Raw genomic sequence first — 27468 nt, 5'->3', positions numbered from 1 at the left:
CTACCGGCTTAAGCCAATGCACCCAACCTAGTCAGGTCAGGTCACATTGACTTAAGGGAGGAACACGGCAACCGACCTGTTAGCACAAGCTATCAGGTCTAACTCACACCCACCCACATCTACTCATGTATTTATCCAACCTATTTTTAAAGCTACACAACGTTCTGGCCTCTATAACGGTACTTGGGAGTTTGTTCCACTCATCCACAACTCTATTACCAAACCAGTACTTTCCTATATCCTTCCTGAATCTGAATTTTTCCAACTTAAAACCATTGCTGCGAGTCCTGTCTAGGCTAGATATTTTCAGCACACTATTTACATCCCCTTTATTTATTCCTGTCTTCCATTTATACACCTCAATCATATCCCCCCTAATTCTACGTCTTTCTAGAGAGTGCAGTTTCAGGGCCCTTAGTCTATCCTCATAGGGAAGGTTTCTGATACATGGGATCATCTTTGTCATCCTCCTTTGTACATTTTCCAGAGAATTTATATCCATTCTGTAATACGGTGACCAAAACTGTGCAGCATAATCTAAATGAGGCCTAACCAAGGATGTATAGAGTTGAAGAACAACCTGAGGACTCCTATTATTTATGCTTCTTGATATGAAGCCAAGGATTCTATTAGCTTTATTGCGAACACTTATGCACTGTTGTCTTGGTTTCAGATTACTGCTAACCAGAACTCCTAAATCTTTTTCGCAATCCGTAATATTAAGATCTACATTATTTAGTTTATATGTGGCATGGTTATTGTCCTGTCCAACATTTAGAACTTTGCATTTGTCTATATTAAACTGCATCTGCCACTTCTCCGACCACTGCATCAGTCTATTCAAATCTTCCTGGAGTGCTCGAATGTCCTCGTCAGAATGAATTCGACGGCCTATTTTGGTGTCATCGGCAAACTTGCCGATGTCGCTCTTTATGCCCTCATCTATGTCGTTTATGTAGATTGTGAACAGCAGGGGGCCCAACACTGACCCCTGTGGAACACCGCTCGTGACGCTTCCCCACTCTGATTTCTCCCCATTTATGCAAACTCTCTGCTGCCTATTTGTCAACTAGGGTGTTCGGGAGAGGGGTGGGATTAAATTATGGGGAATCAAATACAAAATGGGAATTGACAGTTACTTTTTTGCTGATGATACTGTACTTATGGGAGAGTCTAAAGAATAATTGCAAAGGTTAGTAGACGAGTTTGGGAGTGTGTGTAAAGGATGAAAGTTGAAAGTGAACATAGAAAAGAGTAAGGTGATAAGGGTATCAAATGATTTAGATAAAGAAAAATTGGGTATCAAATTGGGGAGGAGGAGTATGGAAGATGTGAATGTTTTCAGATATTTGGGAGTTGATGTGTCAGCAGATGGATTTATGAAGGATGAGGTTAATCATAGAATTGATGAAGGAAAAAAAGGCGAGTGGTGCGTTGAGGTATGTGTGGAGACAAAAATCATTATCTATGGAGGCAAAGAAGAGAATATGTGAAAGTATAGTGATACCAACACTTTTGTATAGGTGTGAAGCTTGGGTTGTAAATGCTGTAGCGAGGAGGCGGTTGGAGGCAGTGGAGATGTCCTGTCTAAGGGCAATGTGTGGTGTGAATATTATGCAGAAAATTTGGAGTGTGGAAATTAGGAGAAGGTGTGGAGTTAATAAAAGTATTAGTCAGAGGGGTTGTTGAGGTGGTTTGGTCATTTAGAGAGAATGGATCAAAGTAGAATGACATGGAGAGCGTATAAATCTGTAGGGAAAGGAAGGCGGGGTAGGGGGTTGTCCTTGCAAAGGTTGGATGGAGGGGGTAAAGGAGGTTTTGTGGGCGAGGGGCTTGGACTTCCAGCAAGCACGCGTGAATGTGTTAGATAGGAGTGAATGGAGACGAATGGTATTTGGGACCTGATGAGCTGTTGGAGTGTGAGCAGGGTAATATTTAGTGAAGGGATTCAGGGAAACCGGTTATTTTTATATAGCCAGACTTGAGTCCTGGAAATGGGAAGTACAGTGCCTGCACTTTAAAGGAGGGGTTCGGGATATTAGCAGTTTGGAGGGATATGTTATGTATCTTTGTACGTATATGCTTATAAACTATTGTATTCTGAGCACCTCTGCAAAAACAGTGATTATATGTGAGTGAGGTGAAAGTGTTGAATGATGATGAAAGTATTTTCTTTTAGCCGACTTGCTTTCGTTTTTGGGTCGCCCTGCCTCGGTGGGAGACGGCCGACTTGTTGAAAAAAAAAATGTACAACTTATCCCTCCAAACTGCCAATATTCCAAACCCCTCCTTTAAAGTGCAGGCATTGTATTTTCCATTTCCAGTACTCAAGTCCTGCTATGTAAAAATAACTGGTTTCCCTGAATCCCTTCACTAAATATTGCCCTGCTCACACTCCAACAGCATAAAAAAAAAAAAACTGAAAAGCACAAAGCCCAAAAAAAAAAAAAAAAAAAAATGGAAAAACATTATTGAAAGGGCAACATATAGTATATATTAGAGAAAAGGAATCAGACCATCATGTGATAGTAAAATGTGAATGATGTAGTGTAGCACTGTGAAAATTCATTTGAATATATTTCCTTAAATGTGGGATGGAATCAATAGAAAATACAGTGTAGTAGCTTCTTTACATCCTTGGATATTTCAGTGAGCTCCACTTTAGTTGGATGTTGTGGGTCCAAGTCCACTTTATCTAATTAGTGTCCTCTTTTGTAAATGCACACAGGTACTTCATGCTTTGTATTTTCACATTTGCTTTTTCAGTTTGATAATTTTATCACAGCCATCAGTTCTCTTTATTTTGTCTTTCACATTTGGCTTGCATTCTACATACTAAAAAGACTTGGTTCTGACTTTCTCATGTGTGCTATTTCTTTTCCAAAGTTTCTTCCTTCCTCCTACATTATTTTTTTTTTTTTTATTTGTTTGAATTTTTGGTGATTTGAGGTTGTCATGGCGATCCAAGGAGAAACCACATTCACCATCATTCATTCAGTCATTTTCTTTGCTTGTCAAATTTATCTTTCTGATGTTTGATCTTATTTGTCCTTTTCTTTTTTTTTCTTCAAGTCATATCTAGCAACATGTGTAGTTTAAAATGGAAAATGATTGCTTTTTCCAAGTTGCATTATATTGTATTTATTTTTAGAATTTCTTATTTTTTCTATTACCCAGTAATACTAAATCTAGTATTGGCAGTTTGTGACCTATTCTTATTCCACTCATTTCTCTAATTAGCATGCTCCTTTTTATTTATGATTGCAGAAAAAGTTAATATTGCTTTTTCAACCATTGTATGTACTTTTGTCTTTTCGTAAGCTTTTTTTTTTATTTCCTTTGATTCCTGTTGAGTCATGTTTACATGTAGAGATACTGTGCTGATGTTATTCCTGAATTTAATAACAAAAAATGTGCATAAACCTCATAAATGTTTAACACTTTTGCCAGGTTACTAGTTTCGGTATACATTCATTGTTAATTTCCTGTAATCTTCTTAATATTTCTTATTTGTTGCTATAAGGTCAATAATTCCCAAAACCATTCAGATGTAAACTAATTTTATGTTTGTTTTCTTAATCTACAGTTACATTAGCTGCTTCTGCTATATTTGCATATGCTTGGTTGATACCAATTGCTGTATGGGGTCTGCTGGTGTGGCGAGGATCACGGGCAAAGATATCACTTCTTGAACTGCTTTGTATCTATGGCTACTCTCTTGCCATCTTCATACCAGTATCGGTAAGTGCCTGAAGATATCGTATTTGAATTGGTTTAAACCAAATATAATAATGTTGCGACTAGCCAAGATTCAAACTGCTGATATTTTTAGCACGCCTTCTAAGCCCGCCAAAATTCTGAGATGCCTTAAAACGCTGGATCATTGGTGCATTGATGGCTTGGGGGTCTAAGGCATCTCAGTAATTTTGCGGGCTTGGGAGGCATGCTAGGATATCGGGGGTTGGATCCTCGGTTACACTCAGTATTATTATTTGCTTAAAAAAACTCGTTCATAGATGCATTAAATTGGTTTAATATGTACTGTATTATTTCTTTGCTGTATAGTAGTTGTATTTCTTCTTCCTTTAACCCTTTGAGGGTCCATGACGTAGATCTATGGCTATACGTTGAGGGTCCAAACCGTAGATCTACGCCATGAGCTCAGCTCACTCTGATAAGCTGTGAGCGGTAAATTTGGGCCTAGATATGAGAGAATGCATCTATGTGGTATGTGTGCACTACATAAAACAAATCCTGCAGCACACAGTGCATAATGAGAAAAAAACTGAGACCGTAATTTTCGATTAACCCTTTGACTGTCGCGGCCGTATATATACGTCTTACGAGGTACCGTGTTTGACGTATATATACTCATGAATTCTAGCGACTTCAAATCAAGCAGGAGAAAGCTGGTAGGCCCACATGTTAGAGAATGGGTCTGTGTGGTCAGTGTGCACTATATAAAAAAAATCCTGGAGCACGCAGTGCATAATGAGAAAAAAAAAAACTCCGACCGTTTTTTTTTTAATTAAAATGCCGATTTTGTGGTCTATTTTCGTATAGTATTTATGGTTGTATTCTCATTTTCTTGGTCTCATTTGATAGAATGGAAAACATATTATAAAAATAGAGGTGATTTTGATTGATTTTACTATAAAAAGAACCTAGAAATGGAGCTCAAAGTAGGGGAAATGTTTGATTTTTGCCAATGTTCAAAAGTAAACAAATGATGCCATTGTCCAATAAATGTCCAACTAGCCATTCTAATATGCAGTCATGAATGGGTTGATGTTATTTATACAATTATTACAGTATTGCAGTAGTCTGCATAATAGTAAGTCTTCTATTTTTTTTTTGAATAAAAATTCAAAATAGAAAGCAAGAGTAATATCAGAGGGGCCTGGAGACGTGACTGATGAACAAAGAAAATGATATTTTAGAGCCAGGAATGTCTGCATTGTTCATTCTGGGCCTTATTTTGAAATTGTCATATTTTTTAGTTTTCGTGAAATTGACCAAATTGCAAATTTCTGACCACATTATTAGGTAGTTGAAATCGGTAAATGGGCAGTTTCTTGTACTCAACCGATAGAAAAAATGGAGTTCTAAAGAAATAGCTATGAGTTTGGGCGACTGGAGCAATGGAATTAGCCGAAAATAGGGCTCAAAGTGGGCGAAATCACCGAGAGCATAATTCCGTCAGTTTTCCATCAAATTTCGTTTTTTTTTTGGTGTCATTACAATCGGGAAAAGATTCTCCATCATTTCATAAGAAAAAATAATTTTTTTTTTTTAAATTTTGCGACACCAGGAGACACCTCAGGATTGGGGGTTGCGACAGTCAAAGGGTTAACACAGCGACTTTTCGTATTTTTTTTACAGTTGCATTTGCGATTTCTTGGTCTCATTTGATAGAATGGAAGATGTATTACAGAAATAGTTTAACGAGTTTATTTGGTAGGTGCTGCAAGCGGGTGGTTAAATGATAGACGTCTTCTTCGGAGGCTTCTTCATTTATTGTTAAGTCGTGGTGGGTACACAGGCTTGTGTGTTTGTGCCCATGGCCCGGGCAGGGCCATCCAACGAGAGAGAGCTGGGAGGCCTTGTGTCTTGCTGCTAGGCCGCTGTGTGAGTGAGGGTGAGGCAAGTCTGGGCATACTGAAGTGGCAAGGCCTCTAGGTGGCAGCACCAGCATGGCGCGAAATATGAACTAAGCTGGCAGACAGCAGGGGCTGTCTGCGCAGACAGTACAGGCTGTCTACATACGCTCGGCCACCTACCGCGCGTCGTCCCGACGCGACAATACTGGTAGTAAAAGAAACTCGGTCTCTCTCTCGTAGGAACAGGGCACAGAACACAAAATAAAAACATATATATACATTATAGGTAGTAGGTTGGTAGACAGCAACCACCCAGGGAAGTACTACCGTCCTGCCAGATGACTGTGAAACAAAAACCTGTAACTGTTTTGCATGATGGTAGGATTGCTGGTTTCTTTTTCTGTCTCATAAACACGCTAAGATAACAGGGATATCTTGCTACTCCTACTTACACTTTGGTCACACTTCACAGACACGCACATGCATATATATATATACATACATCTAGGTTTTTCTCCTTTTTCTAAATAGCTCTTGTTCTCTTTTTTATTTCTTCTATTGTCCATGGGGAAGTGGAAAAGAATCTTTCCTCCGTAAGCCATGCGTGTCGTATGAGGCGACTAAAATGCCGGGAGCAATGGGCTAGTAACCCCTTCTCCTGTATACAATTACTAAAAAAGAGAAGAAGAAAAACTTTATAAAACTGGGTTGCTTAAATGTGCGTGGATGTAGTGCGGATGACAAGAAACAGATGATTGCTGATGTTATGAATGAAAAGAAGTTGGATGTCCTGGCCCTAAGCGAAACAAAGCTGAAGGGGGTAGGAGAGTTTCAGTGGGGGGAAATAAATGGGATTAAATCTGGAGTATCTGAGAGAGTTAGAGCAAAGGAAGGGGTAGCAGTAATGTTAAATGATCAGTTATGGAAGGAGAAAAGAGAATATGAATGTGTAAATTCAAGAATTATGTGGATTAAAGTAAAGGTTGGATGCGAGAAGTGGGTCATAATAAGCGTGTATGCACCTGGAGAAGAGAGGAATGCAGAGGAGAGAGAGAGATTTTGGGAGATGTTAAGTGAATGTATAGGAGCCTTTGAACCAAGTGAGAGAGTAATTGTGGTAGGGGACTTGAATGCTAAAGTAGGAGAAACTTTTAGAGAGGGTGTGGTAGGTAAGTTTGGGGTGCCAGGTGTAAATGACAATGGGAGCCCTTTGATTGAACTTTGTATAGAAAGGGGTTTAGTTATAGGTAATACATATTTTAAGAAAAAGAGGATAAATAAGTATACACGATATGATGTAGGGCGAAATGACAGTAGTTTGTTGGATTATGTATTGGTAGATAAAAGACTGTTGAGTAGACTTCAGGATGTACATGTTTATAGAGGGGCCACAGATATATCAGATCACTTTCTAGTTGTAGCTACACTGAGAGTAAAAGGTAGATGGGATACAAGGAGAATAGAAGCATCAGGGAAGAGAGAGGTGAAGGTTTATAAACTAAAAGAGGAGGCAGTTAGGGTAAGATATAAACAGCTATTGGAGGATAGATGGGCTAATGAGAGCATAGGCAATGGGGTCGAAGAGGTATGGGGTAGGTTTAAAAATGTAGTGTTAGAGTGTTCAGCAGAAGTTTGTGGTTACAGGAAAGTGGGTGCAGGAGGGAAGAGGAGCGATTGGTGGAATGATGATGTAAAGAGAGTAGTAAGGGAGAAAAAGTTAGCATATGAGAAGTTTTTACAAAGTAGAAGTGATGCAAGGAGGGAAGAGTATATGGAGAAAAAGAGAGAAGTTAAGAGAGTGGTGAAGCAATGTAAAAAGAGAGCAAATGAGAGAGTGGGTGAGATGTTATCAACAAATTTTGTTGAAAATAAGAAAAAGTTTTGGAGTGAGATTAACAAGTTAAGAAAGCCTAGAGAACAAATGGATTTGTCAGTTAAAAATAGGAGAGGAGAGTTATTAAATGGAGAGGTAGAGGTATTGGGAAGATGGAAGGAATATTTTGAGGAATTGTTAAATGTTGATGAAGATAGGGAAGCTGTGATTTCGTGTATAGGGCAAGGAGGAATAACATCTTGTAGGAGTGAGGAAGAGCCAGTTGTGAGTGTGGGGGAAGTTCGTGAGGCAGTAGGTAAAATGAAAGGGGGTAAGGCAGCCGGGATTGATGGGATAAAGATAGAAATGTTAAAAGCAGGTGGGGATATAGTTTTGGAGTGGTTGGTGCAATTATTTAATAAATGTATGGAAGAGGGTAAGGTACCTAGGGATTGGCAGAGAGCATGCATAGTTCCTTTGTATAAAGGCAAAGGGGATAAAAGAGAGTGCAAAAATTATAGGGGGATAAGTCTGTTGAGTGTACCTGGTAAAGTGTATGGTAGAGTTATAATTGAAAGAATTAAGAGTAAGACGGAGAATAGGATAGCAGATGAACAAGGAGGCTTTAGGAAAGGTAGGGGGTGTGTGGACCAGGTGTTTACAGTGAAACATATAAGTGAACAGTATTTAGATAAGGCTAAAGAGGTCTTTGTGGCATTTATGGATTTGGAAAAGGCGTATGACAGGGTGGATAGGGGGGCAATGTGGCAGATGTTGCAAGTGTATGGTGTAGGAGGTAGGTACTGAAAGCAGTGAAGAGTTTTTACGAGGATAGTGAGGCTCAAGTTAGAGTATGTAGGAAAGAGGGAAATTTTTTCCCAGTAAAAGTAGGCCTTAGACAAGGATGTGTGATGTCACCGTGGTTGTTTAATATATTTATAGATGGGGTTGTAAGAGAAGTAAATGCGAGGGTCTTGGCAAGAGGCGTGGAGTTAAAAGATAAAGAATCACACACAAAGTGGGAGTTGTCACAGCTGCTCTTTGCCGATGACACTGTGCTCTTGGGAGATTCTGAAGAGAAGTTGCAGAGATTGGTGGATGAATTTGGTAGGGTGTGCAAAAGAAGAAAATTAAAGGTGAATACAGGAAAGAGTAAGGTTATGAGGATAACAAAAAGATTAGGTGATGAAAGATTGAATATCAGATTGGAGGGAGAGAGTATGGAGGAGGTGAACGTATTCAGATATTTGGGAGTGGACGTGTCAGCGGATGGGTCTATGAAAGATGAGGTGAATCATAGAATTGATGAGGGAAAAAGAGTGAGTGGTGCACTTAGGAGTCTGTGGAGACAAAGAACTTTGTCCTTGGAGGCAAAGAGGGGAATGTATGAGAGTATAGTTTTACCAACGCTCTTATATGGGTGTGAAGCGTGGGTGATGAATGTTGCAGCGAGGAGAAGGCTGGAGGCAGTGGAGATGTCATGTCTGAGGGCAATGTGTGGTGTGAATATAATGCAGAGAATTCGTAGTTTGGAAGTTAGGAGGAGGTGCGGGATTACCAAAACTGTTGTCCAGAGGGCTGAGGAAGGGTTGTTGAGGTGGTTCGGACATGTAGAGAGAATGGAGCGAAACAGAATGACTTCAAGAGTGTATCAGTCTGTAGTGGAAGGAAGGCGGGGTAGGGGTCGGCCTAGGAAGGGTTGGAGGGAGGGGGTAAAGGAGGTTTTGTGTGCGAGGGGCTTGGACTTCCAGCAGGCATGCGTGAGCGTGTTTGATAGGAGTGAATGGAGACAAATGGTTTTTAATACTTGACGTGCTGTTGGAGTGTGAGCAAAGTAACATTTATGAAGGGATTCAGGGAAACCGGCAGGCCGGACTTGAGTCCTGGAGATGAGAAGTACAGTGCCTGCACTCTGAAGGAGGGGTGTTAATGTTGCAGTTTAAAAACTGTAGTGTAAAGCACCCTTCTGGCAAGACAGTGATGGAGTGAATGATGGTGAAAGTTTTTCTTTTTCGGGCCACCCTGCCTTGGTGGGAATCGGCCGGTGTGATAATAAAATAATAATAAAAATATATACATATGGACATGGAAAAAAAACTTCCTACAGGGAGGGAAGAAAAAAACATGTGGGGTGTGCTAAACATTGTGGTCATAGGCAATGAGCATCGAAGGGCATCACTGCACGCCTTCCTGCATCTGGACAGATACTGCAACACAGGAGACATCGCTGCGGCTGAGCTGTGAGGTAACAGGTTACGGTCTCCTCTGGAACGGTGAAGCAGACATCGTAGGAGTCGCTGCAGGTTTTCACTCAACCTGGGGCACGACATGCTGGTGCCCTCGAGTGAGGCGTCGACAAAACTCGGCAACTGGGCAGGACTTCTGGCAAGCGACTCAGGAGGACACTTCTCGACTGGTACTGTCGCTGGGCTGTCACTGCCGGCGAGCGTGGAGCGAGTTGTGGAGCGAGTCGTGGCAGAGACGACTGGGCGAAACATCTGGGAGTCGTAACATCATACACCAGACTGCAGTGAGAGAGCTAGCAGTCAAAGTGACATCTTCTTTGTGCAGGCTGCTCACTGAAGCTTGTGACACGAGGCTGACACAGCGTGTCATTCTCTCGGCAGTTGGAGTTATAGCAGAGGTTAGTCTAAGCGTCCCCAGACTTGTTTCTCTACATATAACTGCACTCTGAAGGTCTGGAGGTGAAGTGAAACAAATCTCGATGGGAATCGTAGCAGGTACGATTCTGCAGAACATCACGAGCGACGAGCATAAAAGCTTTCTGTACAAGAGGGCTCATATGCTCAGGGCTGAGTAATCAGCTGTCAAACACACTGGTCACACGGGTGACTTAACACAGTGGTGCTACTCAGGTCTGGCTCAGACCTCACTGGACACACGGAAACTTTACACACACCGCGGTACAACATGGCTTAAACTAGCAAATGATGCTTTTCTGTGCACAAAACTGACACTAAGACATACTAAAATGTGAGAACACTGACTGAGAGGAATTAATTAACACACGACATATATCTTCTCTCGATCTTCTCGACAATACTGAAATAATTACTGAACACTCGATGGTGACATCATGTGATGTCAGGCGTGATGTCGCGAGGTGACGTCAGCAGGACTGTGACGTCAGCAGACATCTCGAGGTGACGTCAGGCAGACATCGTGAGGTGACGTCAGCAGACATCGTGACGTCATGAAGTCGGGCAGCATCGTGGGTGACGTCAATGTGATGCGGGCAGCAGACCACAGCATGAGGCCTTGGGACATCTGGTAACTCACGTGGCTGGTAGATCCACGTGACATCGCCCACACCCACGTGGCGTCGCGATCCACGTGGTGTCGTGATCTACGTGGCATGCTGGTCCACGTAGCTTCGAGTGGCCTCGGGCACTCGGATACACAGCTCTGGCAATGAATTCACATGGAAAACAGCAGAAAACACAGCAGAGGGAGTGGGCAGTGGTGAGTGGTGTATGGTAGACGGGTGAGCGTGAGTAGGGTGAGCATGGGCAAGGTGAGGAACAGCCACTTCCTCTCCTCTCCTCCCCCACCCACAAATACATAGAGAACTCACACTGGACGCAGAAATCACCACAAAACTCACCTCTGGCTTGCTGAAACGGCTGTACTGAGCTGAACAACAACAACATACAAGTGACGCTGAACACGTGACTTGAGAAACAGCGTGGGACACTGTAGCGTGGAGTCACTGTAGCGTGGGGTCACTGTGATGCCACTTACAATTCTCGGAGAATTTCGGCAAATTTCGGCCTGGATCCTGCTTGTACCTGTGTCTGGATGCTCAAACGTGCAGACACGACATCAGGATAACTTGAGAGACGGATGCTTCTTGCATGGGATGATGAAGTGAAGATGACTTCATCCCTCTTCCTTCCTTGCTTTGGGCAAACACACTGCTGTGACCACCGCTGGTACCAGTTTAACGGGCTTGTTTGGTAGGTGCTGCAAGCGGGTGGTTAAATGATAGACGTCTTCTTCGGAGGCTTCTTCGTTTATTGTTAAGTCGTGGTGGGTACACAGGCTTGTGTGTTTGTGCCCATGGCCCGGGCAGGGCCATCCCACGAGAGAGAGCTGGGAGGCCTTGTGTCTTGCTGCTAGGCCGCTGTGTGAGTGAGGGTGAGGCAAGTCTGGGCATACTGAAGTGGCAAGGCCTCTAGGTGGCAGCACCAGCATGGCACGAAATATGAACTAAGCTGGCAGACAGCAGGGGCTGTCTGCGCAGACAGTACAGGCTGTCTACAATAGGGATAATTTTGATTGGTTTTAGTAATGGAAATGGGTTGAAACTGAGCTCAAAATAGCAGAAATGTTAAATTTTTGCCGATGTTCAAGAGTAAACAAATGATCCCACACGTCTAATACACGCCAGCTGGTGGAGCTAATATACGTTCACAAAAGTGGTGATAATATTTATACAATTATTACAGTATTGCATAACAGTAAATCTTCTATTTTTTGGTTTGAATAAAAATTCATTATGTGAATAAAAAATAAAAATGGAATTCATTTGTAAAGCCTGAAAACGTAACTAATGAACAGAGGAAATGTTAGTTTAGTTCCAGGAATGCCTGCATTGTTTATTCTGGACTCTATTTTGTAATTAGAATATTTTGAACTTTGCATTAAATTGGCCAAATTACCAATTTCCGATCACTTTATTTTGTTGAAACAGTTGACTTGGTGATTTCTTGTGCTCAGTCGATAGAATAGAAGTAATACTAGTGAAAAAGCTAAGAATTTGGTCAACTAGAGTAATATAATTGGCCTAAAATGGGAGTCAAAGTTGGCAAAATCGCCAATGCGTAAATATCACTGACATCAAAATTCGCGAGAGCATAATTTCGTCAATTTTCCATCAAATTTCGTACTTTTTGTTTTATTACCTTCAGAAAAAGATCTCTACCATTTCGTAAGAAAAAATAACAAAATTATTTTTTTAACCCTTTCAGGGTCCAAGGCCAAAATCTGAAGTCACGCACCAGTGTCCAAGAAATTTTGAAAAAAAAAATTATTTTTTCTTACAGAATTAAAGAGCATATTTTTGTGAAGGTAATAAAACAAAAAAAATTAGAATCTGATCAGTACTTACCGAGATACAGTGCCAAGAAGTTTATAGAAAACGATGTGGTGGTGGCAACATCGACGAATTCCACATACGCGTATTATATTATTTTGTTGTTTTAGTTGTTTTTTTCTTTTCTTTTCCAATTTTTTTCTACTCCTACTAACATTTGGGGCCTGAGAGACCAATACTGTATATAATTGATATATATATACTCACTGTATTGAACACAATAACCGCACTAAAGTTATTATCATATTATTGTTTACCACTTTTGTTTATTACAATAAACATGCACAAATATTGTATAATACTAATGTTCTATCATATATTTACATATTTACAATCACTGGACATGGTTTTAGAACTGCTGGAGCTTGTGGAACTCCTTGAAACAAGGCACCATGCACAGAGGCACCTTACATTCCTCACACATAAACCGAGTGTCTTTGCGTCTTTGTTGCCGTCGTTTTGTTTGTGCACAGACAATGCATCTCTTCTGAGCAAATTTCTTTTGAGTTGAAGGAAGCTGTATTATGAAATGATCACCTTCTCTCCTCAAACGCTTGGGTTTATTGTGATGAATTCGAGGACCATGTTGTATTGCAGGTGTTGTTACCTGGTACTTCATTATGAGTTGTCTGACAACGGACAAACAAAATTCACCATACGGTGGTCTGTTACCAGTCTTTATTTGGTACATACTATATGCATTCAGCATTGAAATGTCCATGAGATGGAAGAAAAGTTTCATGTACCACTTGTAACTCTTACGAACACAGTCAACAAAACCAATCTGCATGTCACACTTGTCAACCAAGCGCATGTTTTGTGTATAATCAATCACTGACACTGGTTTTCGAATACGTTCATTAGTCACTCGATCAACTTTGCCACTGTCTTGCATTTCATTACGGTGAATGGTTGTCAACAATGTGACATCTCATTTGTCATGCCACCGTAATGCCATGATGTCATTGGCAGTAAACACCTGCACGTCATCACCAAGAACACCTGCGTTGAGCCTGGGCATATGTTTACGATTAGAACGCACTGTGCCACACACATCTGTCTTGTTCACTCGCATGAAATCACTGAGTAATGGGCTTGTGTACCAGTTATCGGTATATAATGTATGGCCCTTACCAAGATAAGGTGCCATCATGTTTCTCACTACGTCACCTGAGATACCCAATAACATCTTGGTATCTTTCAATGTTTTACTACCCGTGTATACAACAATATCCAACACCAGGCCACTGTCACAATCACAGAGTACAAACAATTTTATACCAAAGCGGTTCCTCTTGCTCGGTATATACTGCTTGAATGACAGTCTACCTTTGAACAAAATCAAAGACTCGTCAATTACAAGATTCTTGAATGGATAAAAGTATATCCTGAACTTTTGTTTGAGATACATGAAAACATTTCTAATCTTGTATAACCTGTCACTTCTGTCAGGCCTGGTTTTGTCAGAGAAGTGCAACATACGTAACAGTAAGATAAACCTGTTCACTGGTATTATTTCACTGAAGGATGGGGTACAAATTAGCCGATCTGTGGACCAGTATGCTTTTATATTATGCTTATAGACATGAGGCATAAGCATTATTGTTGCAAAAAGCAAATACATTTCTGCAACAGTCGTCTCTTTCCACCTGTGTAGTCTTGACTGTGGTGATAAGATCGTATTTGCCATGGTGTACTGAAAATACTTATTACTTTCCCTGGCAATAATTTCCATCAATGGCTGGTCAAAGAATAATTCAAAGAATTCCAGTTCATTGGTTGTGGTTCCAAGGGGACAGGTAGGTAGAATTCCACTTGAGAGTCATCAAAGTGGTGAGGGTTGGGAACAAAATTGGGATTTTGCTGCCAATCCCACATACGGTTTGCTTGTGGATACTGGACATCATAGGCTGGTTGTACGGGTGGTTGTGGCGGGCTGGTGGCTGACGCTCCGCTTTGTCCTTGAACTGATGAGTCAGCAGCGTGGGTCCCCGCGTGGCACAGTGAGTCACGCATGGCGGTGCCACTACCACCACCAGCACCACTAACACCATCCACTGATGCCTGTGGCCCATCCATGCCAAGTGTAGCCACATCATCCTCACTATCACTACCTAAAACGGGTGTAGGGCCACGGGATGTACTCCGGGATGTACTCCGTCCCCTGGGCACAGCATAGGGTACACTACCCGAGCGCATGCGGCGGCGAACATACCGACGCTTCACTGGTGAATATGTTTCCTCACTATCACTACTCGAATGATCGTCGAGCGCAATAAAATCACAATCCACGTCAGAATCATCGTCATTACTGAAGTCAGAGGCCTGGCCACGGGAAAATATTAGTTTTCTCTTACGTTTAGGAACACCTGACCGTGAGTCACGAGTGCCCACACCAGAGGTAGAAGGTTGAGGATCGTCGGGGTTTTCTGCACTATTATCGATATCCTGGTCATTATTTTCGGTCACTAACTTATCAAAGCCGTAGAATTCGTCTTCATTTCCACTTCCATCAGTGTCAGAACTATCAGACAGGAAGAGGAGAGTCCCAATTTTCCGGGGAGTGAGAGCTGATTTGCGACGAGGCATGGTGAACAAGGGTGAATGAGCCGGCGTTCCCACAATGCTATCCAGGCGCCTAGATTTTTTGTTTACGGCGCAGACCCATTCTCACATGTAGGCCTATGAGCGCTTTCGCGCTAAATTTGACGGCGCTAGAATTTTGGCGTAGATCTACGGTTTGGACACTCACTGAAAAGCCGTAGATCTACGGGACGGACCCTGAAAGGGTTAAAATTCTTGAACACTGGTGCACACTTTGAAATTTGGCCTTTAGACCTCGAAAGGGTTAACATAATGCAATTAAATAAAAGATAATAATGGTTAAAAGCTCAGTACTAAAGGAAATGAACAGTTACCTGGGTATTGGTAAACTCTTGAGAGTCTCATCGTGGGAAAAGTGGCAGTACATGTACCTAAGATTTGGTCTATGAAATAAGCTGAAGTAGGATAGCAGCTCTTAGCCAGTATTCTGCACTACTGTATAAAGAGGAAAAAGATAGGTTAAAAATACCACTTTTTTTTTGTTGTTTAATTTACCATAATTGTGTTTATTTACTTAAATTTAATTTTCAGATTTTGTGGATGGTACCACAAGATTGGTTTAAATGGTGCCTTGCCATAGTTGCTCCAGTACTGAGTGGCAGTGTTTTGGTACGCACAGTGTGGCCGTCTCTCTCACATGATACCAAAAAAGTTGCCATTAGTATCGCTGTGTTCATTCTGGTGCTTCATGCTACACTTGCACTTGGTTTTATGGTAAGCACAAAGTCAGCTACAGTTTAATATTTGCATATTTTTATTTTAATATGTTGGCCATTTCCCACTGAGGCAGGGTGACCCAAAAAAGAAACACTTTCACCATCATTCACATTATCACTGTCTTTCAAAGGCACACGGATACGACAGTTCAGTTGTACCTCCAAACAGCAAATATCCCTTTTCATTTAAAATTATAATTTTCATTTTAAATATAAAAGATATTGGAGGGTAATGTGAATTGTCTGTACACTTCTGTCAAGACAGTCATTGAATGAATGATGATGAGTATGTTTTCTTCTCTGGGTCACCCTGCCTTGGCAGGAGACTGAGAGAGCTAGGAGGATGAAGATTGTGTATAAATCTGGGAAGGAAGGTAGGAGGGGTAGAGGTCATCCCAGAAACATTGGAGAAAGGTGGTAATAAGAGGCTTTGAGTTTTAGGGACTTTAGCATCCAGGATGTTTGTGTAAGCTTATTAGAAAGGAATGAATGAAGACAAGCAGTTTTTAATGGAAGTGCTGTTGGAGTGTGAGCAAGGTAACATTCATGAAGGGATTCAGAAAAACTGGTTAGCTGTTTGCATTCTGAAGGAGAGAAGGGGATGTTGCAGTCAAAGGGTAATCTGAATTGTGATGTCAACACATGTCTGGCAAGACAAGAGATTGATTGAATGATGGTGAATGTTTCGTCATTTGAGTCACCCTATATTGGTAGTAGGCTGCTGTTGAAGTAAAAAAAAATTAGTATATGTATGTACTCTGTTTCTATACAAATTAACAATAAAAACAATAATACACAGATAACTTGTGGGTTATTTGTATATTATTCCAGTCATGGTATTGTGCCTTTTTATTCTTTCTAATAATAATAATATAAATATTCTTCTTTTAGCTGTATTTCTTCACTGCCCCATCAGCAAAAGTTCCTCTTAGTAATACCGCTGGCAATTCGTCCAATCTTCTGCCAGTATCACCCAAGCCAGAAGTAGAAGCAGGTCCAGGAGGTTCATTAGTTGAAGATAAGAAAAATGTTTCTAAAGCAGAGAGTAAGGATGCAAGTGACAGCAAAAAGAAACAAAATGTAGATGTAGACAAAGGCAAGAGTGAGATCAATAAAGATAAAAAAGAAGAGAGAGATGTGATTGATGTCAAACAGAAGCTAAAAGAGGAGAGAGGAGTGGATAAACAGAAAAAGCACATAGACATGGGTAATAAACAGAAAGATTACACCCAGACCTCTGTTAGTGTAAAAGGAAGTGTAAATGCAACAAAGGCAACTGCCTAATAATTTATTCTATGTAGGTATGTGTATTATATATTTGGAAGCTAAATAAACAATTATTCATGGCATTATGAGTTTTTCTTGCACAAATGACTTGGTAAGCTGTGTATTTTGTGTCTAGAGTTTGCTGTTGGGAGCTAAGTGATGTGTTCTTTATTTAACTATGAAAAATACCAGTGACAAAATAATAGGTACCCAAGGTTTTCCTGCATTTGTACGTCCTTCAAAGACGTGTGTAAACAAGTGAAAGTTCTTAGGTGCAGGAGGTTATCAACTTATAAACTAGTTGTACAGAATACTGTTGAACCTAGGTTTTCGTTTGCCCTGGTTTTCATCGAATTTGGATTTCGACGACTTTTCATCAAAATATTGTCCCACTTTTCATTCGTCACCTTGGTTTTCATCCGCTGTACTGAACGTGTCCATGCACCTGCTCTCACAAAGCATCCCACACATGCATTCTGAGTCAGTCTGGCTTCATTACTTGTCGAGTGAACATTACCCTGCGTGTTTTTTGTGCTTGTTTATTGAGTACAACTGCTAAATAAGCCACCATGGGGCCAAAGAAAGTTCCAAGTGCCAACCCTTTGATGAAGGTGAGAAATACTATAGAATTCAAGAAAGAACTTTTAGAAAAGTATGAAAGTGGCATATGTGTGGTCGATCTCACCAGGATGTACAGTACCGTGTCCCATTTTAGGCAAATCTTAAGAGACGCCAGAAACAGACCTCTTTGGACAGATTTTTTGTGCGATGAGTACAGTGACTCTCAAGCTGGTCCTAGTGCCAGTGAAAGACTAAAAAAGGGAAGTAACCCCGGGTAGGGTCTTGACACCTGAAATCCTTATGGAAGAGGATTACCCTTCCAAACAATACTCTCTCCTCCCTTTTCCCTCTTCGCTGTCTTTCATACGCCAACAAGAGTCTTCAATAAAGGTAAAACATTTAAATGTTCATTTATCCATTAAAATTAGTGCTTTATATTTCTCACTGTTTTCTGCATGTAAAACTTTAGTTATTCTCTATAAAATGTATTTTTTGTTAATATTTTTGGGTGTCTGGAATGGATTAATTGGATTTACATTATTTCTTATGGGAAATATTGCTTTAGTTTTTGTCGAATTTGGTTTTCACCAGACTCTCTGGAATGAATTAAAAACGAAAACCAAGGTTCCACTGTAATAATTTAGAAAAACCAGGATGGTTATACAGCATTGTTTCTGCTGCAACTTGGCAGTTATAAATCTAATTAAGGTAGTTGCAAAAATTCCTCATTTGTAGGTGTGGATGTGTATAACTTTTGGGTGCTTGCAAGTTGGGACTTCTTGTATTTTTTCAATAATATTTTTGCATAACTAGTATTTCTTGCTTTAACTTACATAACTATATGCCAAATATTTTACTTTTGATTTGTTTAAATAAAGCTTTCATAAGAAAAATTAGGATCAAGATCTTAATCAGTGATATACTATACATTACTGTTTTGCATAATAATATGGTGGACAACCCCATGATTACTGATCATTGTACTGTACTTAGAAATTTAAACTATTGTGGTAATTTGATACTTGTACTATATTTGGGTTTAGGTGTGTTTACATGAGGGTTGTGAGGACTTCGGCACCAAATGCTTGGTTGATTGATGCTTAATTGTTTTTTCAAAAGTTATTTTATTATTATTACAGCAAATTATCATTTATCTGGTATCCTCTAGACTCTAGAGGATACCAGATAAATGATAATTTGACTGGTCCACCCTCTAGAGTCTAGAGGGTGGACCAGTTGTCAACTACATTGGATGATCACACAATTTCTATGATTCTTTTTTGCTGAACATTCCTTTGTAACATTATCTGCTTAGGTTCAACATTAAATAAGATCACTGAATGTTGTTAAATGCCAAATAACTAATCACCAGATAAATGATGTACTATAATATTAACTCTCCAGTCACTGTGATGGTTGAGCATAATGTATTAGTTTTTATTGAAAATGCTATGAATATCTTAGGATACAATATTTACATTATATAAATTTTTTCTTTTTTTTTTTTATTATCACACCGGCCGATTCCCACCAAGGCAGGGTGGCCCGAAAAAGAAAAACTTTCACCATCATTCACTCCATCACTGTCTTGCCAGAAGGGTGCTTTACACTACAGTTTTTAAACTGCAACATTAACACCCCTCCTTCAGAGTGCAGGCACTGTACTTCCCATCTCCAGGACTCAAGTCCGGCCTGCCGGTTTCCCTGAATCCCTTCATAAATGTTACTTTGCTCACACTCCAACAGCACGTCAAGTATTAAAAACCATTTGTCTCCATTCACTCCTATCAAACACGCTCACGCATGCCTGCTGGAAGTCCAAGCCCCTCGCACACAAAACCTCCTTTACCCCCTCCCTCCAACCCTTCCTAGGCCGACCCCTACCCCGCCTTCCTTCCACTACAGACTGATACACTCTTGAAGTCATTCTGTTTCGCTCCATTCTCTCTACATGTCCGAACCACCTCAACAACCCTTCCTCAGCCCTCTGGACAACAGTTTTGGTAATCCCGCACCTCCTCCTAACTTCCAAACTACGAATTCTCTGCATTATATTCACACCACACATTGCCCTCAGACATGACATCTCCACTGCCTCCAGCCTTCTCCTCGCTGCAACATTCATCACCCACGCTTCACACCCATATAAGAGCGTTGGTAAAACTATACTCTCATACATTCCCCTCTTTGCCTCCAAGGACAAAGTTCTTTGTCTCCACAGACTCCTAAGTGCACCACTCACTCTTTTTCCCTCATCAATTCTATGATTCACCTCATCTTTCATAGACCCATCCGCTGACACGTCCACTCCCAAATATCTGAATACATTCACCTCCTCCATACTCTCTCCCTCCAATCTGATATTCAATCTTTCATCACCTAATCTTTTTGTTATCCTCATAACCTTACTCTTTCCTGTATTCACCTTTAATTTTCTTCTTTTGCACACCCTACCAAATTCATCCACATTGTAAATGATGTGAATTACCCCTGTTGTATCTATTTTTTATATCTTTTATGAGGTCTACCTCCACTTTATCGTTGTTTAGTTCACTCCATTTCCTTCTACTTTGAAAAATGTTTCCTGCTATCCCAGTGGACCTTTTGGATAGTTCTTTTATTGTTTTTTTTTTTAACACAACAGCTGTCTCCCACTGAGGTAGGATTAATTGAAAAAGAAGAAATACTTTCACCATCACTCATTCCATGACTATCTTGCCAGAGGTGCACTGACATTACAGCTCAGGTGTCCCTCCCACTTGCAGTATCCCCATCCCTCTTGAATTAAGAGTGCAGGTGCTGTGCTTCCCACCTCCAGGACTTGAGTCCAACTACCGATTACCTGAATCTCTCCATAAATTTTCCTTGCTCACACTCCAACAGCACATCAACTCCTCATAAAAATCACTTGCCTCCACTCACTCCTATCTAATATGCTCACACTTGCATACTGGAAGTCTCTTGTATAAAAATTATATCCTCTTTATTCTCTGGTCCTCTAGCAACATAATTAGTGTTTGCATTCTTTGTAATTTATTTGCTTTTGCTTTCCATCACTGTTAATGCTCCCTTTTGTTCTGTGTTTGCAAGCATAATCTATGATGTTGATGTTATTTTGCTTGTGGACACTTCACTGGATAGGTTTAATGATTATTTAGTGGTCATTCCAAGGACTTCTTTAACTTTGTAAGGTTTTTTCCTTCCCAGATGGCACTGACTTTGCTCTCCTTTCCTCATCTCTCAGCTACATATCTTTGTTTTTGCTTTGATTACTACCAGTAACCATTTGATTATTCCTGAAGTCTGTCCATGTCTTCTGTAGCTTCTTCTCATCCTTTTTCAGTTTATATTCTCATTATTTGTTGAGGTGGTTTGGTCATTTAGAGAGAATGGATCAAAGTAGAATGACATGGAAAGCATATAAATCTATAGGGGAAGGAAGGCGGGGTAGGGGTCGTCCTCGAAAGGGTTGGAGAGAGGGGGTAAAGGAGGTTTTGTGAGCAAGGGGCTTGGACTTCCAGCAAGCGTGCGTGAGCGTGTTAGATAGGAGTGAATGGAGACGAATGGTACTTGGGACCTGACGATCTGTTGGAGTGTGAGCAGGGTAATATTTAGTGAAGGGATTCAGGGAAACCGGTTATTTTCATATAGTCGGACTTGAGTCCTGGAAATGGGAAGTACAATGCTTGCACTTTAAAGGAGGGGTTTGGGATATTGGCAGTTTGGAGGGATATGTTGTGTATCTTTATATGTGTATGCTTCTAAACTGTTGTATTCTGAGCACCTCTGCAAAAACAGTGATAATGTGCGAGTGTGGTGAAAGTGTTGAATGATGATGAAAGTATTTTCTTTTTGGGGATTTTCTTTCTTTTTTGGGTCACCCTGCCTCGGTGGAAGACGGCCGACTTGTTGAAAAAAAGAAAAAAAAAAATTCTCATTATTTTAACATCTGCAGGCAAGCATAATGTAGGAGTTCATTTCTGTAATTCGGTTACAAATGTATTCTGGGAACAACATGGGGCTCCATATCAATTCTTGTAGAACTCCATTAGTTACTCCTTCATCCTAAAAGTGCCTCTTTGTTTTCTATTTAATTCTCAAAGTTTCAAATAACATTGTTAGATTTTACAAATTTTATACCTCACTGCAACTAGACTGTAAACCCTTGTCAGTAACATCCCAGGCCATGCCAAGAGATTTAACTATAGTAACTACACCACATACTGTAGGAAGTGTTTCCCCAAAGATCTGAGAGTGATGGTATAACTCATCTGTGGATGGTATCAAAAAGGGTTTGAATTGTAGATGCTAAGAGGTAGATTATAGTGTATTCCATACATGGGTACAAAAATAGATATGGCAGGTGTATCGCATCAGTCTGTAGAAATTTGACATGGGACCAAGAACTTAGACCTCATTTTCCACGAACTCAAATAGTTAATTAAGTATACACACAAATACATATGCTTATTACATACAGTATTTTTTTTTATTGGCTATTTTGTATGCAGTCATGATGCTCCAGAAAAGAAAACATATTCATTATCATTTGCAGAGGTAAGAACTTCATATATTGGCATGCATAAGGTGGAGATACATTTGTCCTAATATACTGAATCATCATGAGCATCTTGGGCTCCCCTACCCCACCACTGGGTGGGAAGGCTCCTACCAGAAAAGGATAGAAGTGCTGTATACTGAAAGGATATATTAAAAATGCAAAGTTGTGTCTGTTTTTGTTATCCATTGTTTCTTCTAGAGAAGGGAAGCTGATTTATGTAAAATCCTACCAAGAGAACAAAGACAAGATTTTATAGGTATAGAAAGAAAATTGAGAATGAACTACTAGTACAGAAAACAAATTCAAAGCGCTGTACTGTGGTAAATTCGAAAATAACAAGTATGTACCATTAGTAAATAAGACACATAGGCAACAGTTAGGCAACTTTATTCCGAAACGTTTCGCCTACAGAGTAGGCTTCTTCAGTCGAATACAGAAAGTAGGCAGGAACAGTAGAGATGTGAAGACGATGTAATCAGTCCATCACCCTTGAAGTCGTAGAATTTGAGGTTGTCAGTCCCTCAGCCTGGAGATAGTTCCTGACTATGGAAGTGAACTTCTCCAGGCTGAGGGACTGACAACCTCAAATTCTACGACTTCAAGGGTGATGGACTGATTACATCGTCTTCACATCTCTACTGTTCCTGCCTACTTTCTGTATTCGACTGAAGAAGCCTACTCTGTAGGCGAAACGTTTCGGAATAAAGTTGCCTAACTGTTGCCTATGTGTCTTACCTACCAACCTGTCGGTATTGTATACCATTTTGATGTTCACCACTAGTAAAGGTAGAAATAAAAAGGTAGTGGGAACTGCTGTATGACCCTGATGGGTTTAGCACTTAGTTTTGATTATAATGTAAGATGCACAGAGGTTAAATGCATAAAATTAATATAATAGGTGTATGGCCCATTCTGGGTTTAGCACTTAGTGATTATAAGAATAATACTCAAGAAAGAATGCTGGGGTGAATTGCTCCTGAAAACTGACCCCTCAAGGGAGCTTCCTTGATGCTGGTGAGGGGCTCTTGATCTAGGGAATTGGATCTGTGCTCCAGTTCCCTGAATTAGGCCTGAATACCCTCCATCCCCCCTCCACAGGCACTATAATCCTACAGGTTTAGTGCTTCCCCATGATTTTAATAATCCTGAAAACTGAGTCATTGGAATATATATCTTGGATGGTCCTGTTCATCAGAGCACTTATTTTCAGATGCCTTTTTCCATTTAGGAAGGGCTGATGCCTGTGATGGGTTCTGGAGCAAGGGACCGATGACAGAGGTACCTTGATGCATAAGGGGCTTGCAATCCACAGAGCTGGTCCTGATCCTCTGTTCTTTGATTGAATGTGATTATCTCCCATTTCCCCATTATTATTATTATCAAGGGGAAGCGCTAAACCCGTAAGATTATACAGGGCCTGAGGGGGGATGTGGAAGGTATTCAGGTTTAATTCAGGGAACTGGAGAACATCAAATTCCCTAGATCAAGAGCCCCTCACCAGCATCAAGGAACCTTCCTTGAGGGGTCAGATTTCTTCAGATGCTGTGAGTTTAGCATTTCCTCCATGAATATAACTGATGTATGACCCAGAGCCCAGCCTTGGGCCATGCTTATCTGGTACTTGCCTAGTCAACCAGGCTGTATAAAATTAATCATTCTCATTAATGTAATAATGTTTAGCACTCTTCTTTCTCTTTTGCCATGGATATAAACTGGCTACCCCCTCCTCCTTCCTGGCTACCCCCTCCTCCTTCCTGGCTACCCCCTCCTCCTTCCTGGCTACCCCCTCCTCCTTCCTGGCTACCCCCTCCTCCTTCCTGGCTACCCCTTCCTCCTTCCTTGAAGGGGGTGTCGATGTTGACGAAGAGCTTTTCATCTTAGAAATTATTACATTTTTTTTTAAATCAACCTAGATTACTTCTCATATTCAAGGTGCTATGTGGCACCTCTGGGTTCAACACTCTCGTAATTATAACAGACACTTAACACCCTGAGTGACTTGCTTGCTTTGTATTCTTTCCTCTGATGGTCCCACCTTTAATTAATGCAGACTTGGTTTTTCAACTGACTCATTCTCTACATCAATTCCCTTCAAAGAGGGTGCTTTGACAGTGGTGAGGGACTCTTGATCCAACGAACTGGACTTGCCTTTTCCCTTTGAGAAGTTCCTTGATGCCAGTAAGGGTCTCTTCATCTAAGGAATTGTATTCATGCTCCCTTTGGATTAAACCTACCCCTCAAAGGAGGTTCCTTGATGCTGGTGAGGGGCTCTTGATCTAGGGAATTGGATCTGTGCTCCAGTTCCCTGAATTAAGCCTGAATACCTTCCATCCCTTCCCCAGGCGCTGTATAATCCTACGGTTTAGCGCTCCCCCACGATTATAATAATAATAATAATTGGATTGAACATGAATGCTCCCCATTTCCCTAGGTGCTGTATGTCCCCTGTGGGTTTAGCGCTCCAACATAAATGTAGTAATAATGATAATACATACTTTTTTTCCTGGATTAAATCTGATAACATCCCATTCCCAATAGTTCACCAGAGTTGAAAATTTGAAGCCTATTGAATAACGCATTCTTAAGTTATCAACTAAACTCTTTAAGGTCAGGTCCCCTCAAGGAAGGTTCCTTGATGTTGGTGAGGGGCTCTTGATTTAGGTTATTGGATCTGTGCTCCAGTTCCCCGAATTAAGCCTGAATGCCTTCCACATCCCCCCCCCCAGGCGCTGTATAATCCTCCGGGTTTAGCGCTTCCCCCTTGATTATAATAATAATAATTTAAGGTCAGGTTAGGTAAGGTTCGTCAGGAAACAGGACAAGTGTTTCCTGACGCGTCTTAGTCAGATGATGACCCGCCATTGGAGCTTTTGGTCATCTGACCGAGGCCTTCAGCTGGCATACCGGTCCACCCCTTCAAAAATTTTGTTTTTAGTTACTATCTTCCCTACGGAAGAAAATAATATTGTACAAAAGTATACTGTATGTACATATTCTGAAAAAAAAAGTTGTACATAAGTCGCCCTGGACGGTTTTCCCGATATATTTAGTCGTCCTGGACGGGGTTTCCTGTCATATACATGTATATTGATGAGTTTCCCGCGTCATATTTCGTCACCCTGGGTGGGTTTCTCAGTCATACTTCATGAGGCTCACTAAACCTGCGAATTTCAATTACACCATCAGGTTTAGCGCTTAGTTTTGACTCTAACAATAACATCAATAAAAAATTCCCCAATGGAAGTAAGTCACTGTCTGATTTTTTGGGGTTATCCCAGGTTCTCTGCACATATGCTGCTATGTATGATAATCTATGTAACTATATGTGTATACCTGAATAAACTTACTTATTTACTATCAGTTATCTATTTAAAATTCTCGGAATACATGTGATTTTTTTAAGAAAGCTAAATTTGCATGCTTTTCTGATCAAGACAAGGACAACAGAGCAGGTAAGTCAAATTTTACAAATTATCATTTACACAGTCCATTAATCCAAAGCTGCCACAAATTTAGACAGATCAGCGTTAAAGATTTGAAACTAATCAAAAATTATCACAAAAACTAATAAAGTGTTTCGGTCTTCACAGCTTCAATAAAATTGACCAATGATCACCTACACTTCAAAAACAAATTCATTCGCAGACATTTTGTCTGCATCACTAACTCCCAATCTTAATATTGACAAGACCTACATGATGCTTGGGAACTGAGCTACAAATGTCCATCTAAATATAACAGCTAATGGTTCTTCCATTGCAAGACAAACCAATGGAAAATTCTTAGGTCTGTACCTTGACAAGTTGAAATTTAACACCCACATCCAGCACATAAAAAAGGTCTCCAAATCAGTTGGCATCCTCTCCGAAGTTACTAAGTAACTCAGACAAACACTACTTGTATTGTATTACTCTCTAATCTATCCTTTCCTCAACTAGGTTATTTTTGCCCGGGAATCCACCATAGTGAGGGTTCCGGGGTCGATTCTCGGCAAGGGTAGAAACATTGGGCGTGTTTCCTTACACCGGTTGTCCATATTTGTACATGTACTTTTAGAAATAAAAAAATATTTTTATTATTATTATTATCAGTAAAGTAGGTACCTGGGTATTAGTCGACTGGTGTGGGTCGCATCCTGGGACAAAACTGACCTAATTTGGCCGAAATGCTCGGTATAACAAGCGGCTCTCTATATAGTAATGTCATTGATGTCAGCTAGGACTGTACACCTCGTACATGTACTTGTAGAAAATAAGATATTATCATATTATTATTAATGCCAATAATAACTCAACAAAATGAATGATCACACAATAAGTGCCAGACAACACACGCCACCACTCTTCAAAAGTTTAAACTTAATGTACAACATTCACTCTTACTACTGTGGATAAGGTAAGATTTCCTTCGGATTTTTAATTCCGGAGGGTTGGCTACCCAGGATAACCCAAGAAAGGCAGTGGGTAATCGAGGACTGTCTGTCTTAATTCCATTGGGGTCCTCAATTTTGCCCCCCAGGATGCGACCCACACCAATCGACTAACACCTAGGTAACTAGTTGCTGCTAAGTAAACAGGACGACAGGTGTAAGGAAACGGGTCGAAATGTTTCTACCCCGCCGGGAATCGAACCCGGGCCCTCCGTATGTGAAGCTAGATTATTATTATTATAATCAAAAGAGAAGCGCTAAGCTGTGAAGCTAGAGCTTTGCCAGCCAGGCCACTCAGTTATAGAAAAAAACTCTGTTATAGGACAATCACTTCTATTATAAAAAGAACGAAGAGGAAGAAAACGAAAAGGTGTCTAATGAATGAATTATTATTATTATAATCAAGGGGGAAGCACTAAACCCGTAGGATTATACAGCGCCTGTGGGGGGGGGGGTGGAAGGTATTCAGGCTTAATTCGGGGCACTGGAACACAGATCTAATTCCCTAGATCAAGAGCCCCTCACCAACATCAAGGAATCTTCCTTAATAGGATCTAATGAATGAAGCTGCAGAAGGGGAGAGAGATTTCCTGTAGAGGTAACATTATTGTAAGTATTACTGTAAGTTGATCCTTTATTTCTATTTCTATTTCTTACTTTATTTCTATTGTGCCTCCTTTTACTGTACACAATTTTCACACAGTTGAGTTACTTAGTCGCTTTAATTTTCAAGTTAAAATCATGACTGATTCTTAATATATATTACAGCTATTAACACATCAGCAGTTTCCCACCAAGACAG

At 40.5% G+C, this 27468-nt stretch overlaps 1 protein-coding gene across 2 annotated transcripts in view; it reads left to right on the top strand.

The window, feature by feature from the left end:
* Positions 1–17198, top strand: part of LOC128701117 (protein YIPF1-like) — a 36410-nt gene extending 19212 nt beyond the window's left edge. For both annotated transcript variants that reach the window (XM_070100512.1, XM_070100513.1), the window contains 3 exons: positions 3587–3741; positions 15665–15847; positions 16741–17198. In XM_070100512.1, coding sequence (XP_069956613.1) covers positions 3587–3741; positions 15665–15847; positions 16741–17133 — 731 coding nt within the window. In that variant the 3' untranslated portion in view covers positions 17134–17198. The remainder of the gene's footprint in view (positions 1–3586; positions 3742–15664; positions 15848–16740) is intronic.
* Positions 17199–27468: the final 10270 nt, after the last annotated feature.

This window comes from Cherax quadricarinatus, chromosome 73 (assembly GCF_038502225.1).
Source record: "Cherax quadricarinatus isolate ZL_2023a chromosome 73, ASM3850222v1, whole genome shotgun sequence".
NCBI classification, from domain to species: domain Eukaryota; kingdom Metazoa; phylum Arthropoda; class Malacostraca; order Decapoda; family Parastacidae; genus Cherax; species Cherax quadricarinatus.
This window is presented reverse-complemented; position numbering and strand designations above follow the sequence as displayed.